This window comes from Drosophila sechellia, chromosome 2R, assembly GCF_004382195.2.
Source record: "Drosophila sechellia strain sech25 chromosome 2R, ASM438219v1, whole genome shotgun sequence".
NCBI lineage: Eukaryota > Metazoa > Arthropoda > Insecta > Diptera > Drosophilidae > Drosophila > Drosophila sechellia.
This window is the reverse complement of record NC_045950.1, coordinates 11,298,399-11,320,397: the sequence shown is the minus strand read 5'-3', so window position 1 is coordinate 11,320,397 and position 21,999 is coordinate 11,298,399. Positions and strand designations below refer to the sequence as shown.

Sequence of the window (21,999 nt, the reverse complement as noted above, 5' to 3'; positions counted from 1 at the left end):
TGCCAGGCACATAATTGAAGTTCATGACCCCCATCCTCCGCTATCGGGGGCAGCTATTTCTGGCGCACATCCCAGTCTCCAGATGCAACCAGTAGCGGCAACAACAGCACGAAACAGGGTGCAAATTGAAATGTTCCGGGGCTATGATGTGCATCAAATGGGGGAGCTGCCCTTGAAATGGATCCGTATAGAACTCCCCGTTGCAATCTGTCGTTACACTTGGCGGAAGTTTGTGACTATTGTGAGCGGCACTCACTTATCAGCGAATTGTGTTTACATATACATATAGTTGAATCGGAGTCAGAAGTCAACAACAACAGCGTTGCCGGTGCAAACTGCACTCAGAAAATGTGTTGGTTCATACTTAAAATATAACTAGTCATAAAAAAGGAATATAAATTAAAACATGTTTTTTATATTATTTATATTATATAGTTTTTATAATTCAATAAATTCTACATTGCTCCAACTATATTATACAAGTATGTATATTTCTTAAGTGGTATAAATGTCTAGTTTTTCTCTCAGTGCTAATGGATATTTATCGAATCGACGACGTGAGCTTGAGGCGCAAAGCGGCGCCTTATTTGGACTTTCTGGGCAGGCATAAATGTCAAAAGGAAGTGTAAAGAAAAAACTAAACACGTCCGTGAATCAATGCAGGTGTTCACCTTCCTATGACGTCACCAATTTATAAACATATATAATGGTAGAAGGGGTTGTTTGAGCTCAGGAAAAATATTATTATTTCCAGGCAGTGCAGGGAATGAACTTATTGCCCATTAGTGGCTATAGAAATAGATCCTTCGAGAGAAGCGCAGAAATTATTGCACACCAAAGAGGCAGTCGTAAAACTAATGACCAGCCAACCCTTTCAAAATTTCGAGCGCCGGCGACAGGTTGAATAGGTGTCATAAAAATACCAGTCCGTAATTGATCTGCTGGCCTAAATATCGAAGGCCGATTGAGTGGCAGACGACGCCCACATAATTCAGGCTTTCATGCGAAAAAAGACAGCAGTAAAAACCAGTGAAACACTTTCGCTTTCGATAGAGTCATAAAGCAATATCATTCGGCTTTCCTTCCGGTTGGAAATGTACTTGTATCTCAAACTCGAACTCTATCTCCATTTCTTCTCGTATGCCCGACCGAAATATATGTCAAGTGTGTAATGTGAGATATTTGGGTGCACTTCAGCAACTGGATGCTACCCTATGGCATGTAATTGAACCTTTTTGATGAGGGGGCTTACTTTGTTTTTGGCTCAGGGCTAGCCGAAAAGCAATCTCGTACTTCGAATCCCACAATGTCACTCCAAATGAGCCATTCCGATCCGCAAGATCGGCAATTGTAATTGTCATCTTTAGTGTCGCCATTGGCACTCGTTCGCTGCGCCCGGCACGTTGTCGTCATAAAACAATCAGACTATCTGTTAAATGCTCCTTACACATCACATAAAAACAACGAGTGGCTGTCGTCGCCTGGCCAGAACACCGAGCCACAATCTAATTAAAATTCGAATCATGAACGGCTAAGATACGCGTCTCTGGAACGTGATTAGCTGCGGTTGCAGCTGCTCTTTGGGATTTTTTTCGGATTTATGAATGCAAAGCCAGCTCAAACACCCAACAAAGGTTTACTCCTTTATGGTTTTTACATAATTAGGTCTAAAGTCCGGGGAAAGCATGCACACCTTTGGTTATATATAAATACGTCTTTATTGCATTACGCTTTAGATGACTGAGTAAATACATAATGATTCGAGGGTAGTAACCTCAACCTTATTTAATTTCTTTCTAACAACATCTTACATTTTAATTCGAAATCTTAATTTTTATAAAATTAAATCACATATATATCCGAAATATTTCAGCAGTATGAAAAAGTTTAATAAGCTACCAACAAAAAAATCGTATAAATATATAAATATCCCATATAATTTTTGCGCTCGTTTTTAAATACACGTTTCATAGCGATTCCATTTTGTGGCAATGCCGGAAACCTAGATGGCGCCACCAAATGTAAAATGTATATGTAAAATATCATATTCATGTAATGTATGCACATTGTCGATTTTCGTAACGGCTTTTAACTGTTATCGGAATTTAAGCAGAAATCTTTAGAAAATTTAAATAGAACTATTATATGTTTATTATTTCCAAATAGCATTAGCATGATGATAGTAAATATGCATATATGAGCCCGGTTATGACCGGTTTTTATAAATAATCAAAAAATTTACCTGTTTTATTATTGTATAATTTCATTGGATTTTTGAAGTAGCTATTAATAATATTCCTTATGCAGCGCATGCAAACTTATCACATGACCGTTTTATGAGTAAATGAGTGACTCACAACTCAGCAATAAAGGAATGCACCAAACTATTTAAGGGACAGCACGTACTTAAAGGGAAAACAAATTATAAACAAAATATGTGGGTGAATGCGATCGGAAATGATGCCAGGCGAAGAATCACAAGCCTTCATTTGGACGAAGATTTTCCTGCCAAACTCAAGTAATCATGCATGGGCCAATTGAGCGAGCTTCAGCTGGTCAGCACTATCCATTACCAAACCGCAGCAAATTCCCGAGCAAGTGCGTATGAATGGAGCTCCGAACGGAGCGGAACACACAGCCGACTAACGGCAGAGGATTATAAGGCGCTGTCTAGCCAATTGCAATGGCTTTACTTTGATGTAAAGTGCCGACAGCATGGCAAGCCTAAGCGGACTATTACACACAGATCCGCTTGCCCCGCCGCAGCCCCTCCGCATGCACACACACATACATAGCCATGTGTGCTGTGGAAATCAGTCTAGACACTGGCAGACGGCTTAATACAAAGCAATTTCTTTTTGTCATCGAATATCCTTGAGGTACCGCAAATTGGCGTCACTTAAGCTTCCCACGCCCAACTGCGCCGAGCACCTTTCATCACCTGTTAGCCCCACCGCCCACTGGCCAGTACTAATTATCGTGAGAAATGTCAGCGATAGCCTAGCCTTGCAATATTACTCATACGCAGCGATGTCGCATGGACTTCCTTAGTTCGAGGGGGGGAAATCAATGTATTTATAGGCAAATTATTTCGAAGACCATTCATTCATTTCCGCCGGCAGTTCAAATGTCACACATCGCGCTTTGATGTGCGCTAGACATTTGATTTATTCCGACAGGCGGAAGCTGAAACAAGCGGATAAATATATATGTGCAAAATTTCATTCATAAAATCGAATTTCATGGCAATTGTGTGCAAACAATTCCCTCGGTAAGAAAAAACGTACAGCTATGTTCAAGATGATGAAAGCATATGTTTTGAATACTTTTAAAGCAGAAATACCGTATCAGTTCACCATTTTAGTTAGGAATAATCACATTATTAGCGCATAATAATACATTTTTATATAAATACTTTAGAAATATTACGAGCGTTTTATAAGAAACTTACATGCTGGAAAATGTATAAGCTTTTCAAGAAAATTAATAAGCAAAACAAAATATCATCTCATAAAGTAAATTTAATTTTAGTACATTGATAGTTTTATCAACATTTATCAATTTTCAAATGGAATTTTCTCTGGCATTGAAAGGGTGAATGGCATACGAGTATATTAATTCCGATTCTCTCGCCTCAAATTGTGGCAAGCAATGCCAATGTCTCATTAGATGCACTTTCAATAAATAGCCGGCGATGTGGCCGCCGCATGCATCTGTGTCCGTTCCGGCCATCATTAGTGGGTTAAGGTGGGCAGCTGAGCAGGTGATGGTCAGGAAGGGAAGGTGGCGAAGGTGGAGGTGGATAATGGTGGCCACTATCAGCGAGCGGGCTTAATACGCGCCCAGCACGCCATTGGCCAATAAAACGCTCCGCGCCGTAATTGACGCAAAAATCGGTCTGGTGCAACTGCTCCTCCGCCTGGTCTGGCTGCCCAAATAGCCAATGCTCCTCGGCGGCTCCCTCGTCAAATGTCTTCATTTTCAGTGCCACATTTCCACGTTTCCACGGGGCTGCTGTGCTGAGCCCAGCGACATGCAGTTTTGAGGCAGTTTCTGGCTGGCAGCAAATATCTGACAATTAGATCTAAATTATGACGCTGTTTGCACCATAAAGAAATCGTTTTCCTCAGCTGCCTCATGACTGCCGCTTTGCTCTGGCTAAACAATAGACAGTTAAGGCAGCAGATAAAGATATGTTTTCTATATAACCAAGGCATGATTTCGCTGCATTTAATGAGCACTAAGCCTTTGCTCCTGCAGTTTCAGTTGCTTGGATGTTCGTTAAAATTGCAAAACATCTCAGTAACCACAAACTGTTTGTATAAGATCTAAATAAATTATATTTTAAAGAAAAAATTAACTCCTTAAAATCAAGAAATTTGTTTTATTAGCGGTTACAAAATAATTTAATAATTTCCTAAGATTACAAGATTACAATGATAAAGATGTTACGTTGCTAGTTATTAAGTTTATTTTTTCGAAAATCCTCAGAGCTTCGGTTTAAACAATTCCAACTGCAACATGTTGCGGTCGTAAGCACAAAAGCGCAACATGTCGCAGCGATTAAAAACCCTTATGCTACTGAAGAACTTTAATTAAAATCTTCTACATACATATTTATAAAACAAATAATTCAACTTTTTATTACATATGTATATTACAAAATATTATTGCAAACAATTACTCTGGAACTATGGCTAAGAGATAAAGTATTTGCATTTCTATATTTGTATTTTTAAATTAATTATTATAAATAAAATAAATTTATTTATAGTATTCAATAAAAGAACAAAATTAAATTTAGCAAATTCATATTTTACTTACTCTTTTAAATATACACAACTTTTTCAAAGAACATTAATTACCTAAATGTCCTGTATTTAAGTATACCGATTTAAAAAAGAAAGGTTTCATTTTTTAAGTCCAACATACGTATTTTTAAATTTAAAAACCCCATCACTAAGGTTTTGCGATTTTCCTATTATTTTCCTATTAATTTACATGTCTCTCTCTTTCTCTCACGCACACAATCGCACAGCAGCCGGCAGAGCTTTGCACAGTGGTACTAAATATTACAAATTGGAAAAGAAATTTGAGTTGTATTTAGTTACAGTGGACCAGATAAGTACGATGTATGTGTCAACTATATATTTTGCAATTCCTATAGATATTTAAATTGTTATGATTTTACATAGTTCGTAAATTAACACTTTTGTTTTTACATACAACTTTAACAGGTTTAAATAATTTATCGCCTTTAAAAATGCAAAATCAAACAAAAAACAATACAAATTCAATAAAATATGATAATCATTCTTTAAACTTTATAGTTAAATTTAACATTTTAAATGTATAAATTTGTAACTAAAGGAATTTCTAAAAATAAGGGATTTTATCTGCAAACTAATCCAGAAACGCCACATAGCATTTCTTTTGCCCCACCGTGCGGCTCTTTGCATGAGTATGGGTGTAAGACTGCTGGCTCTTTTCTTACCTAAATGAGAACTTTGGTTTTCAAAATTCAGTCGGCATTCGACCATCAGATGGAGCGCACGTCTCTGGTCCTCAGTAAAAAAAGTAGCAAGTGAAAACTAGTGCTGTGTCCAGTTTCGTAGTTCCAGAACAGAGAACAGGAACGAAAATCGTGGAAATGTAAATAAGTGCAGACTGAAAGTCTTTAAAGTCGAAAGCTCAGCGATAAGTGTGGACAACAGTGCGATCACCGGTCGGCAACTTTTCATTTTTTCGTTTTGTGCTGAAATTGTTTTTATTTTTTTCGGTTTTCCAAGCTTGATTTCTTGTAATACCTAAAAGTGTCATATATACTATCCGCATGTTGGCTGCTTATTTATTGGCAAACAAACACGTCTAAGTGCGAAATAGATTTCCAAAACAAAAACGAGGCATTGTTAAAAAGGTGAGTTCATAGTTAGGACTCAGCTTAGCAAAGTTTGGAGCAGCCTTGTGCAAGGAAATCATCGCTCCAGACGCTCCAGCTATCATCTGGATATTTTGTTTCATTTTCATTTACCCCAGACGCAGCAGACAAATTTTTCCACGTACCATTTGCCCATCTCAGACAATAACAAAATTCTTGCATAGTTGTCAACAAAAGGCGATCGAAAGACTCAATAACAGCTCGGATTTCATGTGAGCCGATATTTGTTTTTATTTGCGGTTTGCTGAGTCTCGCAGCTCACAGCTTGCAGCTTCATTCTCATCCTTAGAATCAGATACAGAATCAGAATCAGAATAAGAATCAGATTCCGATACTGAATCGGAAGATGAGTGGCACAAAGTCAACAACTCGTAGCATAAGCAAATTACTTGGAGCGCGCGAGTTAACATACCCCCTCTCTCGGTCTACCCAGTACTGCAACGAGAGACAACACCGACCCAACAACAACTGAGAGCCGAGCGAAAGTTCAACGAAGATCGGCAATACGAACTCTGACGAAGATATTTGGGAGATACATACTTATACATATTTGTAATAAAGAATTCAGATGATTCCCATTTCACACCTCAAACTGTGCAGTCGTTTTTTTGGAAGCTTTCCTCCCTCGGCCACGGGATTGTAACTGGCGCAGCCGGTCAACGGACAAGGGATTAACAATGCCCACTACGCTTATCGTTCTAATTTTAAAGAGGTATTGAACATGTGATGGCAGTGGTTGTGGGGATTTTATTAGTGAGTGGTGAAATAGAAAGGAATTGGATAAAGTGTATTGAAACATAATAACGTGCAAGTGCAAGTAAAACAAAGGAAACAAACGAAATCAAGTTCAAATTGCTTCACAAGCGACCGTATATGTGTACATCAAACGCTGATAAGGCACCGGGATCGCTTGTGCGGGACAATTTACAACAATTATACCAACAAGTTACTGTGTGTGATGACCGTATATGTGTACATCAATCGCTGATAAGGCACCGGGATCATCCATACACCCTAACTCATAAAAATGGCGACCGTATATGTGTACATCAAACGCTGATAAGGCACCGAAATCGCTTGTGCGGGACAATTTACAACAATTATACCAACAAGTTACTGTGTGTGATGACCGTATATGTGTACATCAATCGCTGATAAGGCACCGGGATCATCCATACACCCTAACTCATAAAAATGGTAAATAAATCAACAACAAAAAAAATAATAATAAAACAAAGAAAATTAAAAGAATGGTAATTTCATCACTATGGTAATATTACATCAGCCTATATTCGCACTGCGAACGGTTGTTGTGTCTCTATAGTTCTGAGAAAAACCGTTTGGCGCGCCGACAGAGCGACGTCGACGCATCACTGTACATTGGCTGCCGCCAAAAACTGATGTCGCGCCAGAGTGGCGGCGCTTGACGCCGTGCTCGCTTGTACACTGTTGAGTTCTGTTGAATTCAGTTGAATTCTTTTTGCACACCACGCACTACAAAAAAAAAAAAAAACCCACTCAATTAATTCAAGAAAAATAATACATATATGTATAGAAAAAAAAAAAACAAAAAAAAACCAACTTAACGCCTACTGTTGTCACATGTTCACTAACCTATAAAAAAATATACTCTATTCAATAGCTATTTAAATCATGTATTACAGCTAAAGTCGAAAAAACGAAAAAAAAAGAACTACAAAGGTGGATAGAAGCACAGCAGCACTACAAAAACAACACGCCGCCTAATCACCTTTCTCCGATCCGGCCATTTCCCATTACGGCCTTCTCTTCGGACTGGGGGGGGAGGAGTTAACATACCCCCTCTCTCGGTCTACCCAGTACTGCAACGAGAGACAACACCGACCCAACAACAACTGAGAGCCGAGCGAAAGTTCAACGAAGATCGGCAATACGAACTCTGACGAAGATATTTGGGAGATACATACTTATACATATTTGTAATAAAGAATTCAGATGATTCCCATTTCACACCTCAAACTGTGCAGTCGTTTTTTTGGAAGCTTTCCTCCCTCGGCCACGGGATTGTAACTCGCGCGCGCTTTTTTACCGGCCATCCTGCAGATTTCCTGTTTACTTTTTGACATTTCTGGCGAATGCTAATGGGCCGTCGAGCGATTCTTCTAAGCGAATCAACTACAAACAGATTCGAGTGTCAAGAGGCGTTTCTTTGCTCTCTCTTTCTTTTTTTCTTGCGGCCCACACTGCGTATGTGCAACGCGTGGCATTCGAGCGCTGGCAAAACAAACATTTAGCAGTCACAGCCTACGGATCTCGGTGGTCAGTGAGTGTCTATACGTCTGTGTTTATCGGACGAGCCTCCGCCCAGGGCAACAAAAACAATGGCACACCGGAAAAAATAACAGACTCGATATAACAAGCAGACGCATACGTTTGTACATATGTATGCATAGTCTTCAGACGGCTGTTTGAATATTAGTTGCTATACATTTGAATCTTTTCAATGGATGCTTTGATACGAGAATCGAATTTTAAATATTTACTTAGGGAGATCTTTTTTCTGAGTTAACTTTTCAGTACGTTTTTTCTCCCTGTGCAGGCAGTCCAGCTGTCTGCTCTTGCGATGCTGCTGCTTCTGCTGCTGATGATACAGCCACTGTCGGTTTGATTTGATTTGTTTGTTGGCTTATGTATATTTATTGAAAATTTACTGCTTGCATAACAAACAACGAGGCTGCTGCTGCTGCTGTCATATGCAAATTCCCAAGTGGGCGGAGGTGTTGGTGGGGGGCGGGGCCGCTGTCCAAGTGTCATTAATCTCGCGCCAAAACGGAGACGCACAGTTTACTTTGGCTGATGAGTTTGCCGAAAGGAATTTCCTGTTGTTGCCAAATGACAAACTGTTTCCTTAGAAGACCCTCCTCCTTCGTGACCCGTCCTGTTCCGCTCTTCCATCATCTTCGATTTCGATTTGGCCCGTTTGTTACTTATGAAACCGAATACGTTGACCCTTTTTTTCAAAGCGTTTTGAGCCACACACCGCAGCACAGACAGTTATGCAGTTGGGCGACCCACAGGGTTCCGCAGAACGGACCGCGCTAAAAATAGCTTTTGGAGCCGGGGGTCTGGCATTCGCGATCGCTATTGCGCAATCGGCCTGAATGGAGCTTAAAGTCAATCGGTGACTGGATTGCGAGTCCCGGCGAACGTGGCGCGAGAACTAAGCCACACGCAAAGAAATCGGCTATAATACCAGGTAGTTATTTTCGCATGAAGAGATTGAATAGATTTTGACCCTAACTCATGGAAACTAAACAGTCGTAAGTCTAGTTCATGCAAAAGTGAAAGTTCGTGCCTGATATATTAAATTACCAAACTTACATATATATAAAACACACGACTAGAAAGATTTTCCCTTGAGACACATTGATTTTTTCCTGTGCGCTCTCGATATCAATCTACAAAATTCTCAGGATGGGATCGCTTGTTTCCGCGTTCTGTTTGTTTGGCAACTGTATCTGTTTTTCTAAATCACTCTGGGCCGCCGTCTGGAGGATCGGTTTTCTGGGCCGGACAATGGCATGGCAAGCAGCACGTGCTTTTGGCATTGCCCGCCCTATAATATGATACGCAATGGGACTTTCTGGAAGCCGGGTTGCCCTGGGAGCGGCTTAATCTAATACGCAAAAGTAACTGAAGGCGTTGCAAGTGGGATATGGCGGAATACCTGAGAGAACCGCAGTGAAATTTAGCACCACATTTGATGCAAGTTTTTTGGCCAGCTTGCGGGGCTTGAGGTTGAAATTATGCACTTGTTGCTGAAGTGCAGCAGCAACAGCGCAGGATCAGCGCAGCAGAAGATGCAATTCAATACAAACGAAAATGCATACAACAACAAAATAAGACACAACAAAAAAAACAAAAACACAATTTGCGAAAATCCAGAATAAATGCCCAAAAACATAAAAACAGGTCTCCAACGGTCAAACTGCATCTCCCGAAGAGGAAGGCATTCGCCATAGCTATATGGTATGGATATGGTATATATACATACATAAAGCTCCAGACTGTCTGTTTGGCAGTGCGAGTGTATTGTACCTCCTCCAGTGTGTGTATGTGTGTGTGTGTGGACCCTGAGTTTGGCAATGCAGTTGCCGAGGAGAATGCATTTAGTGCCTTGTTGTTGCTGCGGCGCTCCTTGCATTTTTTCGCGCTGCTGCTCCTGTACTCTTGCTGCTGCCCCCTTTGTTATTTGTGGCTGTGCCCCAAAGACATTTCAGCGAGCCTCGAGGAATCCGAAGCATTTGGATACGAAAACTTTGGGTACAGTAAAGGCTGATGGGTTCGCCGGCCAGCCAGTGGAATGTTATGTCCTTAGCGGATCATTCGCGATCGGTGCTGAAATCTGCGGCTCATTATCTAGGTATGGCCAGGTGGAATTAACACTTTCACCGCACTGACAGAAAATCATTGTCCTTTTTAAGGGGAAACAAATAAAAATATAGTCTTTAACAAGCGCATAATCATTATTGAGACAGAAATGCACAGGTGTAAAAGTTATCTTTAAGATATTTTATCTTCGGGATCAGAGAAGTTCTTATTTGATTTGGTTTTCAGATAAGGCAAATATAATCAGTATATATTTAACATCAAACACAAATTGTTCAAGCTTTTGGGTATTTTCGTTCGGTGTACAGGAGGTAAAAAAGCTTGTACAAGTGGGCTAGTATTAGTCCGTTACATTTGTCGTAACCAAGTTATTTGCGTTACCGTCTGCAAAGGTTATAAAAACCCATTGACTGCCCGGGGTCTAAAAATAGCCTGGCTGCAGGAATGCAGCTCGAAGACCGAAGACCGAGCTGCAGCTCCAACTGCAATGCAACTGCAGTGCCCAATCCGCAATCCCCAATCGCCAGCTCCACGGCAAGTGCGTGTGTTATTTTCCTTTTTTTTCAATTTTTTTTTTATTATTTTTTTTCCTGGGTCTGTGTGAGTGCAGACATCGTCTGGCGCGCCAACTGGACAGCCGGACAATGGACAACCGCCGGATGCGGAGACGTCGACGAAATTGCAGTCGTATGACCAGCCAGCCAACCGACCAACCAACCAACCGACCGCCATATAAAATGTCGCAACGCACGTTAACGCAATAATTTTTCGACCAGCAAACTGGGCAACCTGGCAACCAGGCAACCATGGTCGTGAACCCCAGACGCAGTAGGTCATTAATTGCCGGCGGGAAGCGGAGTGCTGCTGCTGCTGCTACTGCTACTGTGCTGCATGTGCAACAGCAGCTGAGCTGAACTTTCGGTAATGGACTGCCAGTGGGCAACTCAGCTGAAGTGGGCTAATTGAATAGGGTAGCGTAGCCGCCTCAAGGACGTTCGCCGAGTTGGCCAAATTAGGATACTCCAGCCAAGTCACACTCCAGTCACGTTCAGTCTGTTCTTTTCCGTCTGCATATTGCACATGTTGTCTTGAGCACGTCCTTAAAGTCATGACGACGACGGCGATGGCAGCCAAAATAAAACAAATGCCAAACTAGCGCGCCAAACTGCAAGTCACAAACAAGCAGCCAAACAAACAAACAAACAAACCGACAAACAAACAGACAGGCAGACAGGCAAAAAAAAAGGGGCTTGCGAAGGGGTAAGGATACACTCAGAGAAAAGTGTTGGCATTTCTGAAATGGAGCAAATGTGCTTTCGGAAATCATATGGTTAGGACTTCTCAGTTTTTACATATATATCTATTCAGATCGCTTTGTTTTCGCTGGACCTAAAAAATGAATAAATTTACTTTTAAGAACTTTTCGCTAATAACTTCTCTGAGTGCACAAAGCCAGACAGGCGGTGCATAATGCGCCAAACCTACAACACATCGGCGGCAGCAGCAACAGGTTCTTTATTTTTAGTAGTCGCATTTTGAAAACCGCCTGCTCAATGTCAACTCAGCGTTTGAGACTTAATTGTTGCCTCTTGGCCGTCGTTTTTGTGGAAAACATTCTTGGTGCTTGACTGTGGCAGCCACAGTTGCCGCCGGTTGCATCATGTATCTTGGCGTGCCACTCCACTCGATGCTCCATCCCCATCCCAATCCGCCATAGCCATATTCAGTGCCATCCCCACTGCTCGCTCGTTCACCATTCCAGCTGGAGTGGCAGTGTGCTCCGTCTAATTAAATGCAGCCTTTGCTACCTTTGCATCCTCTTAACTGTTACCTGTTAACTCGAGTGCGTTTGCCAACCCTTGCCTTTCGTCTATCCGCAGCAGTTGCCGTTGTCATGCCGCATCATCACCATCAGCATCAGCCGACGAGCAGCCAAAACAATTTGACATTTCTAAAATCGAATTACAAATTCAAGCGCAGAGCGATGTCGATGGCCATCCGCGCACTTCCTGCGACCACGACGCCAGCGGAAGCGCGTAGAGCAGAACCAAGCCAAAACACCAACCAATTAGCGGCAACAATGTCAAAGACGTCAGCAGCAACAGCAACACAATTGGCAAGAGCAACTAGCCGCGAATGTAGAACAATTCTAGGTTTATTTATAGTAAGCGCATGGAGCGCTTTGCAAGAGTTGGCCAATTGCTTACGCCAGGATGAAGATCGCTATGTTGGCCATGGCCGTGACGTCAATGCGTCGTCCGCTGCCTCTGATGAGGTGTCAATGGCACGTGAGCAACAACAACACCACCGCCAGCACCGCAAACACTCGGCCAGTTCTAGTCCCGCAAAAAGCATGCGCTGCACGACAGCAAAAGCAGCATCAACTGGCACCGCAGCAGCAACAGCAACACTGGGCGCAGTAGCAGCAGCAGCAGAAGGAGCAACTTCTGGCCATCATCAGTTGGGTGGACAGCCTTTGATGGCTCTGTTAATTGGATTGCTGCTACTGAATTTTCGCCTGGCGGCGGGTAAGTAGTTAGTTAGCTGCATGCCATCCACTCGGCTGGTATCTTTCAGATACATCTGAATCTGTGGGACTCACTCGCGACGCCTGCATTCGAGTTTGCATATATTTTTCGCCACGATAAATGTGTCACATTATATTCAAATGTGACGCAATTTTTCACAGCCCTGCCGCTTGTTTGTTTATCCAGCAAATCCAAAAATCTGTTTGTCTCTGCCAAATTGATTTGATCACACAAGCGGCAGATCAAAATAATACAGAAACCAAATAAAAGGCAAAAGAAAAAAAAGTGGGAAAATCCGCGCAAATTTGCTCAGCCCACAATAATATTTGCAAACTGCTCGCGCGATTTCGATTAGCAGCCGGCTCATCGCATTCCTGCTGAATCTTCAAAGTAAACAAATAAGTTTGTTTTGCTCAGTCAAATACCTGCACGTAATTTGACCATCGCGAAAGGGGAGCTTCAACTGTTTTCTTCCGGTTAGCCGAAGGAAATGCCATTTTCATTTTACACCACTCAAAAACATGGTCTTTTTATGGTTTTCATATGAACTAAAAGTTATCAAAATGCCAAGTCATATTTCACTGGAATGGTATTTCATCATGCGATTTAGAATACCTATTCAAGAGGGTGAAGCTCATGTTCATGACTTTAAATTCACTTTAGATTTTTTGTAATTATTCATTATATATGGTTTCTTATATAAGTGTAAGAAAGTTCTTCTCAAAAGTTACCCAGACCCAGTTCATTTTTATTTTAGCATTTTATTTTAGACTAAAATTCATTATAAATTTTTTAAAAATCTGCTGAAGAGATTTGTTTTATATTCTATTTTAATTGGCAACCCTAAAGCTGGCACTTGTTGGCAGACGCACCTGGGCAGCGGGAAGTGCGGACAGGTCTTCTCCACGGACATTTCGAGGTCGGAGTGCTGCGGCGCCAGCCAGAGCTTCTCCTACACGGATCGCGAGCTGAGCAGCGTGGAGTACTTCTTTGCCACGGCCATTGGTGGCGGCGTGGAGTGCTCGCCCTGCATGGGTGAGTTACACATAGGGGTGGGGTTAGTAGTAATCCGAACTTATTTGGGAGCTTACCACATTTTCCAGAGAGCTGCAAGGGCTTTAAGTGCGGCCCGAACAAGAAGTGCGTGAAGCGCAAGGGTCGGCCCAAATGCGTTTGTGCACCCGAATGCGGAGCTGCCCTGCGTCGCAGGACACATCAGCAGGAGCAGGAGCTGGAGCTGGAGCAGGAGCGGGAGGAGGAGCAGCACGAGATGAAGCCTCCCCGCGAGTCCCGTAGTCTAAGTAGCGAAAATACCAACTTCAATTTAGGTTTAGACGGCGGCCAACGGCAACGTGCTGATAACCAAAGAAAGCTGCAGCCTCGCGAGTCGAAGCATCGCAGACTTTTGATCATAGACAGCAGCAGCAGGAGCAGCAGCAATTTGCCAGATCAGCCCACAAGTGGCAGACGCGGCCGGGTGGAGATGACGGGCTATGAGAGGCGCAGACACAGAAACAGCCATGGCAAACACTTAACAAGATCAATGACGACAGGAGCCAATGACTCGTTCCCGGCAGACAAGACGCCTGCGCAGTCGCCTGCCGCAGACTCAATCTTAGCTCAGTCTAGACTTGCCAACTTGGCAAATGCTAATGAACCCGCCAACGACATTAATAGACAGTCGTCGACTCGAGTCAGACATCAGCATGCCAGACGCATCGAGCTTGCTCCAAATCCAGACAATGGGCTAAGGAAAAGGCAGCATAAGCAGCAGCAGCATCAGCACCAGGATCGAATGGATACAGAAGCCCAGTCAGCGAATACCACTGTGTCTGGGTCTGGGTCCGGGACATCGAATCATCGTCGAATCTCTCAGTTGCAACACGGAAGTGAAACGGCTGCGTCATCGGACCTCGCTAATACCCATGACTTGGCTCAATTGGGCGGAATCTACGCGCCCCTGCCGCCGGTAAGTACACATCCATGTGCCGCCACTGACCATTGCCTACTCCTCGGGGCACAGTCGGCTAGATCGGATGCTTCCATTCCTAACCAACCATCGACACCCAACAGCAGCATTCGAATCCGGTTTGCGGCACCGACGGACGCACCTACAACACCGAGTGCCAGCTGCGCAAGCGCGCCTGCCGCACCAACAACGCCCAACTGGAGGTCGCCTATCGGGGCCACTGCAAGAGTGAGTGCGCCAATACCATTTACCATAGAACATATAAGCCATATCCAGTGCACTGGGAGAAAATCCTACCTACCAACTAAGGAATCTTGCCCCAGAATCAGGAACTATTATATTTTTAGCAGAGCTTTTTTGAAACTTGTTATATGTTTATTTAGTGAATTTCGGTTTTTTTTTTGACCCAATACTTTTTCGAGTGTAGGTGGACCGGGTTGCTCGCGTGCCAAAACGCAGCAGCGCCACAATTAGATTAGATGACAAATTATTGCACATTTCAATTACGGCCAACAACTTGTCGCCAGTGGTGAAATCAACTGGCCAACCAGCCAACCACCACCAGCCAGACTGCAGCCAGAAATGTTGTGTAATAATTTAATGATACAGGAAGCACTCGCAAACATGCTCAAATGATCAATAAAAACGGCGCACAAGAACGATGAGCCAGGAGGAACCCAAAGAACTCGTTGGATTAGCCGCAAGCACACGACATTCTGCAGCAAGCGGCCAGTGCAGCAAGCAACTTGCAACACGAGTTGCAGCAGCAACAATTGGCGCGTGCCAATATATCCATTGGAATTTCCAATCGCCAATTCCGATGGCGATCTGCGGCGACCACTCATTCGCATTCAATTGCCGGCAGAGAAATGATTGCAATATTTCGCGAGTGTCACAGTTGGCGCCAAGGCGTTTCGCCGCATGTCCCCCTGATAAATTTCGACAGTTTATTGCCGGCCATATAAGCGCATATGTATATCCGAGAGATACATCCGACTGGCCGGCGAGTGGGACATTGGCCAACTACTTATTTATAGGCCCAATCAGCGCCCATGTGCGAACGGTATTCGCTAATGCCAAGAACATAGTTGCAGGTGCAACATATAGGGATGATTAATTGACATGTTATTTTGGGAGGATTCAAGTGGAGAATTCTGATCCAAAAATGGTTAAAAGAGCATCTTAGTTTACATTACATACTTTATTTTACAGTGAAATATGAATTTTAACAACATATATAACATTATTCTTTCCTTATTCATCATATCCCCCAGACAGCTGCAGCGGAGTCCACTGCTTGAACGGATTGACCTGTGTGGAGGATCAGTATCTGATGCCCCACTGTATCGCCTGCCGGATCGAGTGTCCCTGGGACAACCTGGATGTGGACTCCAGTGGCTACGACGAGCGACAGGCGGTGTGCGGCGTGGATGGGAAGACGTACAGGAGCGCCTGTGATATAAATCGAATGATTTGCAAAATTGGACGTTCCATCGCCGTGGCATATCCGGGTCCCTGTCGAGGTATGTATTTTGGCTGCAGTCTGCGGGAATCAATCAAACTAATTGGTATGGAAAGCCTAGTTAAAGTTTGTAAATGCAAAATGTTGCCGCTGCTGCTGCTGCTGGGTAGCGGCAGTGCGATTTTAACAACAATCAACAAAGAACCGCAATTTTGCATTTGATTGACTCGACTGAGGTTTCCACAGCCAGCCCAAGTCGAGTTCAGTTAAGGCGAATCGAATGGAATGGAATCGAATCGAATCAAATCGCGTCGCAGCCACAAGTGGTTGTTGCCGTCTGCAGCTTGGCCATATCAAGTTGCCGGCTCTCTCGGTGTTTGACTGAAATTGCTACATTTGCTTATACGGCTCCATGATTGCCAGCAATTTGATTAGCCCGTCAGCTCTGGCCTGGGTTGGCCTGGGTTGGCTTGGTCTGATCTGGTCTGGTCTGCTCCACTTTGACTATGAGCTCGAGTACGGGTGCAGGCGCATCCACAATTACTGCGAACACTCGCGTCGTCGGCATCATTCATGCTTATTAATTTTGCGGTTGCCATCCGATTGATCGACTCCGATTTCCAATTAATTATAATGCCTCAAGTCGGCCCACGACAGAAAATGCACTGGGGAAAATGCATTTGCACACATTATTAAATGTGTTTCCAACATCACTATCATCCGACGTATCGTTGACCCCGTATTAATCATTTCATAATAGTGTTCAATATTGGGTTGACTTAACTAATTTAAAAAAACACTTTCGAACGCAAAATATGTATGTACATCGAGCATGGAAAGCTTAAAAAACGCATGAATAAAAAATGCAACTAATAAAATTTAATAATGTTTCAAAACAAGATCCGCATAGAATTATTCGTCATTAATTTATCATAAATTGTACCCTACTTCAACTAGGAAATTAATAGTTAATAGTGTAATTCATCCATTTGCAAGTAATCATTATGATCAGATATTTGTGCGTTTCGTACAACATTTATCAAAATTATTCTGGTACATGCATTTAAATTTTGAGTTTCTTAAGTTTTATGCTAGAAAAAAAGCGAAGATTAGTGGATTTGTATATATTAAATTGATTGAAACGATTCTATTTTATACCAAAATCCACGAACAAACCAAATTTCCCTAGAAATCCGATTTAAATTGGAATAAACACTAGAAAATTTGAAGAGATAAGCATCCTGCTCGAAAAGGATACAATTAAATAGTGAGAAAACTATAAAAATATTAAAATCAAAAAAAATTTATAAAAAAAAATCCTTCAGGTGGTACTACTCCAATCAGAAATTTGAATCCTCACTATTAGTCCACTTTGTTAAAATACCGTTGCTTCGAATAGATTTAAATTTTAATGAACACTTGGAAATTTGCTTATAAAGCAAGACGTTTGAAGAGAAAGGATACAAATAAATTGTGGGTCCTCACAGAAGCAAACTATAAAAAATATTAAAATCACGAAAAATTAATAAAAAAAATACCATCTGGTGTTACTATTCCAATCAGAAATTTGCATGCTGACTATTTCGTTAAAATACCGTCACATCGACCAGAGTTTTTCTCCAGTGTGGCAATCAGTGGTTCTGAAAGGTGTGGTGTGTTGGGCGTTCCGCAGTCGCACCAAATCCGGAGACGAACGCGAGAACCTCGGACCGCACCGGGTAGGAGCCACGGAGGCGGAGACGGACCGACTGAACTAGTTTAGTGTGCCATGGGGGCCGAAGACAAAAGAGGGCTGCCGTGCTGCAATTGCCTGTTAATTGCTGTGTTTTTGCCGCAAATTACAGCTTGTAGTTAATACGAAAACAAAAGCTGTCAATCCAGCGGCACCAGCTGCCGTTGACAAAAATTCGCTCCCTCCGGTCATTTCGCTCGGCATTATTATTTATCAATAATGTTGCCTTAGTCGTCCTCAATTTTCATAATTAGGTGTTGGGGTCGCTGCACTCCATTTCCTACTTCAATTATCCTTTCACTACGGTACCTTCAATTTCGTACATATTCCAAAGCAAACTACTTCGGCTAAAGTGCCTTCATCCTTCGATTCCTAATAGTTAGGGAAGGACTTAGTTTAATAATCAATTTACCTAGGTTGGACATTTAGTTTAATAACCATTTTGTTGCACATTTCATTGCACCTTTATGATCCTCATCATTATTGCGATTCATCACTTCGATTCCTAATCGTTTGGGTGTACTGTTAGTTTAATAAACTGTTTTATAACTTCACCTATTTGTTGCACATTTCATTGCACCTTGATGATCCTCTTCATTTTCACGATTCATCCCTTCGATTTCTAATCGTTTGTGGTTTAATAATCAATTTTATAACTTTACCATTTGTTGCACTTTTCATTGGACTTTGATGATCCTACTATTCCTAATCGCTTGGGTGTACTGTCAGTTTAATAAACAATTGTATAACTTCACCTATGTGTTGCCCACTTCCATCCTTCGATTCCTGATCGTTTCCTTTTAATATCGCCATATACATACATTCTTATACTGTTTTATTAATCATTCTGACCTTTAAAGTACTTCAGTTTTTCGGAATTATTGGATTTTAAAATTTTTTATGGATTTTCGTTTCATACGAAATTTTGATGATAAAATTTGTCCAAAAAAACACCAGAGAAAATCTTTTTTATGTGTATTCACAGCTCAAAGAATAGAAAAGGAATGAACTCTTCTTTACAAAGTCTTATAAATCTCTGAAGCTGTTGAATTTTGTATCACAGCCGCCTGAGGTAACTTCTAAATTTTACATATGAGTGTCCCTTACAGTAGCATACATCCATTGACCGATCGCCTGCCTGTCTATCTTTTTCAATTGCTTTCAACGGTAGCCGGTTCCTAAACAAAGATCATTAGCCACCATTCACTCTTGCTTTTAGCTCAGTCCCCCAGCAGCAATCGTATCTCAAAGGCCAAAGACAAGTGTGCGTGAGTCCCTGCAGTTTGTTGATCTTGGATCCCCATACCCATACCCATCCCCATCACCATCCCGTCCAAGTCCCTCTGGTGATGAGCCTGCTCCTTCCGCTTCCCTGGGTTCCTTCCTGCTGCTTAATGTGCGGCTGGTACTCGTTATGTTCCGTGGATCGTCCGCCGATAAGATAGTGCTAGCGTACGCGTGAGTTGGTTCCTGAGCTTTTTATCTTCATGGTTAGTAAGTTTATGGTTCTCGGGCATTTGTTTGTTTGTCTGCTTTCACATAAATATTTTCAGTCGCGATCCGGGCTCAGGCTCGAAAGTATTCTGACTATGACGGAGGGGCTTATGCAAAGGGGGCCAAAGAGAGAGAGAGAGAGAGAGAGAGAGACCGCGTGGCACAAGCCACGAAAAGTTGCCGTTGGCCCCAAGAAATATGACTACACGTACAAACCATTAAAACGCCATTTTCGCAACGTTCTGCGGCGACGCAGGTTCTGTGATTGCAGCTCTCGAGGAGTGGGGATTGCGGCGGGGTGCCCATGTCCCGAGTGATATAAAGTCCGGTCTGGGGTCTCCGGCTGTCCAACTGTCCACGTCGTCGCGACGTCACTTTTGTCTGGTGTAGCGTCTGGGACTTCTTCCTCCCTGGCCCGGCTGTAGTTTACGATCGTATTAAAATCACCTTAAACAACACGCAATGCCAAAATGGCCCAATGGCCAATGGCCAGTCCACCCGGCTTGGCCTGGCCTGGTCTGAATGGGAACACGCATGTACCACGGCCAGACCAGACGCATGACCCACGACGCATCCCATCGCAGACCGGACCAGACAAGACCAGGCCAGACCAGACCAACAGAGCCCAGCCCATTCCATTTGAGCCCATCCAATATGATCCCATCCCATTATAACCCATACAATGTTGCAATAAGTTCCGCCAACGGCCGCCGGCGTTGATTAAACCACGTCGACATAACAAATTATAGTTGGCTCGCCTTGTGACGGCATTATCAGCCATAACCAGCGGCGCAGCTCCCGCTCTGGAGGCCACTGCCACATCCATCACAATCAACAAGTGCGGGGCAGCACAGCGTACCACAGCACAGCAGTGTGGAGCAGTGGACCTCGTGCAAAGGACGTATCTGCCTAAAGCTAAATTGGCAGTTGAAATTAATAAACTTTAACTGTTACGAATTGCTAGACGGCGGACTTTCACGCACCGTCACCCGCGGATGCAACTCCAGATGCAGATGCAGATGCAGTTCCAGACACCCAGACAGAGACAACCCAGACGACTCCCTTTGCCTTTTGCTGCTCCGCCTCCATAGCAATTGCGATCGACAATGCCCGGGGGCTCTGTGCAACATAGTTGCCAAGTCACAGATCATGTTGACGATAAACACATATATTTTGCCCGGCGTTTGCGGCTGCGCGCCGCTTGGCTGCTTTATAGCTCGACTGGCTGACTGGCTAAATGGCTAACTGCCCATTTGGCCGACTCCCCGGCAGTCGCACCAGTCGGATGTTGGCCCGGTCCGAAGATGCTACCCGTCTTGCGCATTGCTGAAATGGAATGGGAAATGGGTATGGGTTTGTGCATGCGGATGGGTATGGATATGGAAATGGCAATGGAGTGAGGTGAAGGGACGTGGTGCACAGCAAAAAAATATGATTCACTTCATTACCTTATTTTTTTCAACAAATATAGAATATTTACTATGAATATATTATAAAAAAATACAACAAATGTGGTTCTATATCTTCCGTTTATAATTTTCAGATCTAAACCACAATATTCTCTTTGTGCAGTTTAGCATCTCATTATAATGCGTGGTGTGAACTATGCGTCAGCTTAGAAAATTGCACTTAAGACAGATTGAGAAACGACAACAGATTTAGTTATGCATATGCATTCATCCTATTCAATCTTATCCTCTTAAGTAAAGCCAAAATTGAACTTCAGTCAATATTCTATTAATTTCGACCAGACTACTACATATAGTATCTTCATGACCTAATGAGCCACCGAATACACCATTTGTATATGGCCCTTAAAAGTTGAAAGTTTACTCCAAAATGGCCAGGCACTTCTGCCGTAATCACAGAAGCACCTGCCCAGGTTCTCATGGCGGTCAGGACATGCATTTCAGTGTGCAGGAGCCATTAAACCGAAATTGCCAGACATAAAGCTGAAACTTAACCGCAGGCAGCCGTCATTAATGCGCTCGCATCATAAACTTTATATTGCAGCCGGCCGCGTGAGCTGTGCGGACATCAAGTGTGGGCCAAAGGATAACTGCCTGGTGGATCTGCAGACGCGCCAGCCGAGATGCGTGACCTGTCGCTACAAGTGTCCGCGGAAGCAGCAGCGACCGGTGTGTACAGATTTTTTGTAGATAAAACATTTCATTTATTATTATGAATTAATTTTTTAATATTAGGTACACAAAATATGCGGCTACAACAACCAGACATACAACTCGTGGTGTGAGATGCACAAACACTCCTGCGAATCCCGCTACTTCATCGGCGTCAAGTCCCAGGGTAGCTGCTAGGAGATCGAATACATCTCTCGACCACATCGGCCTAGGGCTTCATGTAGCGTGTTCTTCCGTAGCTCCAACATCCAAAGATTCTCGTTGTGCGTTTTCGTGTTGTAATCGGTGGATGGGCCTGGGGCTATTGCCCAACCCAACCGAGCTTACACTACATATTATCCGATACACTTAACATACAGGCAAAGTA

At 43.0% G+C, this 21,999-nt stretch overlaps 1 protein-coding gene and 1 long non-coding RNA gene across 7 annotated transcripts; one reads left to right on the top strand and one right to left on the bottom strand.

Moving 5' to 3' along the window:
* The first annotated feature begins 5,515 nt into the window (after window positions 1-5,515).
* LOC6609262 (AF4/FMR2 family member 4) lies at window positions 5,516-21,971 on the top strand. 6 transcript variants are annotated; one of them, XM_032714203.1, is made up of 8 exons: window positions 5,516-5,917; window positions 12,287-12,834; window positions 13,684-13,869; window positions 13,938-14,803; window positions 14,908-15,031; window positions 16,078-16,326; window positions 21,505-21,629; window positions 21,696-21,971. In XM_032714203.1, the coding sequence occupies exons 2-8, from the start codon at window positions 12,291-12,293 to the stop codon at window positions 21,807-21,809; spliced, it is 2,208 nt and encodes a 735-aa protein (XP_032570094.1). In that variant the 5' UTR covers window positions 5,516-5,917; window positions 12,287-12,290; the 3' UTR covers window positions 21,810-21,971. The 6 variants fall into 6 exon arrangements, with proteins under 6 accessions (XP_032570094.1, XP_032570093.1, XP_002033952.1 ...); XM_032714202.1 differs by having other exon boundaries at window positions 12,282-12,834; XM_002033916.2 differs by having other exon boundaries at window positions 12,190-12,834.
* LOC116800295 lies at window positions 16,486-19,007 on the bottom strand. The gene is made up of 3 exons (XR_004361221.1): window positions 18,850-19,007; window positions 18,436-18,794; window positions 16,486-18,369 (listed from the first exon to the last, which is right to left on the bottom strand). It is a non-coding gene; the product is annotated as an uncharacterized LOC116800295 (long non-coding RNA).
* Window positions 21,972-21,999: the final 28 nt, after the last annotated feature.

Bases quoted from the DNA above. Each gene is read 5' to 3' on its own strand.
- LOC6609262 (XM_002033916.2), top strand. From the start codon at position 12,201: ATGCCGCATCATCACCATCAGCATCAGCCGACGAGCAGCCAAAACAAT. The intron at 13,870-13,937 runs GTGAGTTACACA...CACATTTTCCAG, and splicing joins GGAGTGCTCGCCCTGCATGG to AGAGCTGCAAGGGCTTTAAG. The intron at 16,327-21,504 runs GTATGTATTTTG...TTTATATTGCAG, and splicing joins ATATCCGGGTCCCTGTCGAG to CCGGCCGCGTGAGCTGTGCG.